A 4077-nucleotide genomic window follows, 5' to 3' on the forward strand; every position below is an offset into this window, starting at 1 on the left:
AATCATCTTCATCAGCTATTTAAAATATTTAATTGCCAAAATGTTCATTTCAGCCTCCCCATCACCATTTTGGATGTATCTGGAAACTAAAGGAAAACAAAAGCAAAGGAATCAGACAATTGAATGTAAATCTTAGATATCTATCCTCTGTAACATATTACAAATTGTTTAATCTCCTGGAGAAATGGCTATTAAAATGCAAATTGCATTAATAGACTGTACATATGCATTTATAATATATGATAATATAGAATTGTACATACTTCCATACAAACAGTTATATATATTGTTTTGGAATCTGCTTTCTTCATCAATAATATATTGTGACTATACGATATTCCACGGCAATAATTATATGTCAACAACATCGTTTATGTTTTCTTTTTTTTTTTTTTTTGAGGTAATTGTGGAGTCACATGAGCTCCTGTGACACTTCGCCCAGTTTCCCCCATGGTAACATTTGCAAAACTGTAGGATGGTATCACAACTGGGATATTGATATTGAAACAATCCACAAATCTTATTCAGATTCCCCCAACTTTACCTGTACTTAGGTGTGTATGTGTCTAGTTCCATGGAATTTTAGACATCATTTTTAATGCCTGGATGCCATCATGTGGGTGAGCTACAGTTTATTCAACCAATCCCCTTGTTGGACATCAAACCAGGATAGAACTGGTTTCAGTTACAGGTAAAGAAGCCATGACTCGAACTAGCATAAGCAACAAGGGTATTCATTATCTCACCTAAAAGACAGTCTAGAGGTCAGTCAGTTTCAGGGCTGGGTGATTCAGGGGCCCAGTGACCCCATCAAGGACTCACGTTCTTTCTTTCTCTCTGCTGGGCCATCCTCATTGCTGTTTCATCCTTAGGCTGGTAGCGAGATGTCTGCGGCAGTTCCACTAATTATTCCTAATTATTTCCTTAGGATAAAATCCTAGAAGTGGAATTGCTGGGTCAAAGGGTATGTACATTTTTAAGGTTTTTGATATGTATTTTGTTGTGTTTTTGAAGTAGATAGTCACTGGGGCCAAATCCCTCCCTTTCCTTCTTAGCTTACCCACTCATAAACTTTATCTTCTGATTGGGTGATTCCGCTTCCTGTGTTCCAGATACCTTCCAGGACTCCGAGGAGGAGCTGGCACTGACAGCCATATTTCCCAACGGAGACTGTGAGGATCCTGAAAAGGGATCGAGAGCCTGTGATGGAGTTGTCCACCCTCCCGCTGAGCCCCCTGGAGCCTCGAGGTGAAGTCTGGACCCCTGGGCTGCCCCAGCTCTAACCTGCAGACTGGGGGCTGGCTCCTTCTCTCTGAGCCTCCATGCCTGCATGTTGATCTTGGGCTGGCAGTAACTACGGAGGCCCCACCTGCTGGGGGCTGCCACACTTACAGTTACCAGCAAGGCAGCAGGACCTACTAAGCTAAGCTGGACCTAGGAAAACATATCATCCCACTTTGCATTTGGTCACTCTCTGGTCATGGTGAGGTGGTTTCTTCTCTCTGGGCCTCAGTTTCTCTATGCCATTGAGACAGATGGCTGTCTACTCTGAGGCTCTGCGGTGCTGTGGCATCCTTTGTTTGCATGAGCATCCATCATTTCAAGTGTAGCTGGAAAGAACTCTGGACCAGAAGTCATCAGATGGAGGGGAGGGGGATGGTCTTAGACCTGTCACTCAACCAAGGGCCTGGCTACCCCTCCAGGCAGCACTGGAAAGGTGTGAATGTGTGTGTGTGTTGGGAGGGTCCCTGTGACAGTGGGTGCCCCTGGCATTTAGTGAGCATCTCACATTGTGTAGGACAATCTCCAACAGCATAGAATTATTCCACTCAAAATGCCAGTCATGGCACGTTTGAGAAACTCTAACTGAGCCAGTCTCTTCTCCCTGTCATATTCTAGGAAGAGTCCCCAGAGCAGAGGAGGTTGGGCTTCCTAGGACCTTGGCTCCCAAGCAAGCCAGAATAAAGACTGCACCGCCATTGCCTGGGGGCCTGTGGGGCCAGAGCCAAGATGCCCTATGTGCTGCAGGCCCAGGACAGAAATAGCCTTGCAAACCCATGAGAAGAAAGGGCCTCTTTCTTCTTCATGTTGACACTGATTTTCTGTGCCAAGTCCTTTGAGAACAAGGATGCCAGGAACTGCCCACGGCACCAAACGGAAAATTAGGGGTATGGATTAATACAAGGGCATAGGAATTGCTCTCAATCTCAAGTCCTAAACCAAGATCAAAGCCGACATAGCCCAGAGGTGCCAAATTCCTGAATCCTTTTTTCTCTGTTTATGAGTCAGACAGGGTTGATGACGTTCCCTTGAAAGTCAGGAAAGCCATCTGTTCACTCAGAGAGGGAACTCTGCATTACCTCCTTTGTCTTTCTTGCCTTCCCCTGGAGAAATCCAGTCTTTGGAATGGCAAGGACAGCTCCTGATTTTTCCTTAGTAGGAAGTACTATCTAAGGGAAGAAGCTAAATTCATTCGTTCATGCGTGATTCACAGCAGACATACAATTGTGCCTACTATTTACTCAGCGTTCTGCCAAGCGCTGCATAACTTCCTTTAGTTATTCCAGCTCTCTCAATGATGGTGCCAAAATGTGGAATGGGAACCAACCCTACCATGGTGAGGGGCTCTTTCGTGTTAAGAGGATCCCTCTCTGCTCTATGCCTCAAATTTATCCTCTATAATAGGGAGCGTAATCCCTGTTAGTGTGAGGGCAGGTAGGATGCTATCTTATTCAGAGCGGGCTGGCAGCAGGTGTTTTCATAATGCAGAGCTAAGTCTCTGGTAGAAGGACTCAGCTGACTCCTGCAGAAGAATGAACTCAATGAATTGCTGTTGATTTTGATTTAGAATGGGAGACTGATATCTTTGAAGCTGCTATATTTTTCTATTTATCCATTAATTTCTTTGCAATGAGTTGGTTACAATTTTATTATTTGGTGGGGGGGAGGGAGTTATTTTTAAGTCAGGAGATTTTCTAAGGCAAAAGTTATAAGGCAGCAGCCTCTGTTGTGTTTAAAAACATTATTAATGAGTTCGTTGCCAATATTTGAAAGTTAGGAGACTGCACATAAAAAAAAAAAAAGAAAAACAATTTGTTTTCTGGATGGAGGGTGGGACCAGCCGTCACCTCTATTTTGCTGGATTTCCACTCCCCCACTTGAACCCCTCTCATCCATCCACCCCCTTCCTGGTCCTGGTCCTGGTCCTGGTCCTGGTCCTGGTGGGCATTTGAGTTTGCAAGCCTCTGATGTGAAGCGGAGTTTACACGTTTTTCATTACTTTCAGTATTTCCTATGAACAAGTGAAGAGAGGAGGTTTTTCTTTACTGAGATTTGGTTTTGCCTCCCAATTGACAAAGACGAGACTTTCCGGGATCCTTCCGGGCCCACCTTGGCTTCCCGGAGTCATGGCTAAGATAAGTGCCATCCTTTTCCTGCAGACAGAAGAGTTAGGTGCTGGTGGGGATGACCTTGGTGGTGGGTCTCTCGCCCAAGGACTATTACGAGGCATGAAGGCTGCATGAGCCTATCTGAGAGTGGAGGCCCTGGATTAGATCAGTGGGACCAGGAGCCACTGGCGAGGGCCCTCCAGTCAGGTCACAGTCTGGGCTCTTGGGTACTCGTCTTTATAATATGGCAGTAGTTGCACTGCTTCTGACTTGAATTGATAATTCCTTGTATCTAATAAAACCTAACAGTACCTCATTGCTGTCTAATCAAAAACAGAATGAATCTTCCCCCTTTATTCTCATAAGGTGTTCCTTCCAAGAGCTCGTGGGAGCGGGCCATTTGGGAAAATGGTGGGAACTTCTAGAATAGTCTAGCCTGAAAGTCCCCCAGTCCTGCCCCAGTCCTATCGGCTGGGGTTGGAAAGTAAATATTTAACGAGAGATTTTTTAAAAGGTAGCATTTAGCTGGGTATTTAATGCGGGGGGCAGGGGGGTGGTATTTGTGTGCACACACACGCACATTCAACAAGATAAAATGGCCTTGACCGCGTTTCAGAGAGCCCTTTAGAAAATTTGTGTCACAGTTTCTCTCCTCTCAAAGTATTTATCTCCAAGAGTTACCACACAA

General features: G+C 45.0%; 1 protein-coding gene across 1 annotated transcript in view; it reads left to right on the top strand.

Annotated features, from left to right (window-relative positions):
* CUNH2orf72 (chromosome unknown C2orf72 homolog) overlaps nucleotides 1–3597 on the top strand; it is a 19836-nt gene extending 16239 nt beyond the window's left edge. Inside the window, exon 4 of the mRNA XM_011381041.2 lies at nucleotides 1113–3597. Coding sequence (XP_011379343.1) covers nucleotides 1113–1252 — 140 coding nt within the window. The 3' untranslated portion in view covers nucleotides 1253–3597. The remainder of the gene's footprint in view (nucleotides 1–1112) is intronic.
* Nucleotides 3598–4077: the final 480 nt, after the last annotated feature.

This window comes from Pteropus vampyrus, unplaced genomic scaffold (assembly GCF_000151845.1).
Source record: "Pteropus vampyrus isolate Shadow unplaced genomic scaffold, Pvam_2.0 Scaffold423, whole genome shotgun sequence".
Classification (NCBI taxonomy): domain Eukaryota; kingdom Metazoa; phylum Chordata; class Mammalia; order Chiroptera; family Pteropodidae; genus Pteropus; species Pteropus vampyrus.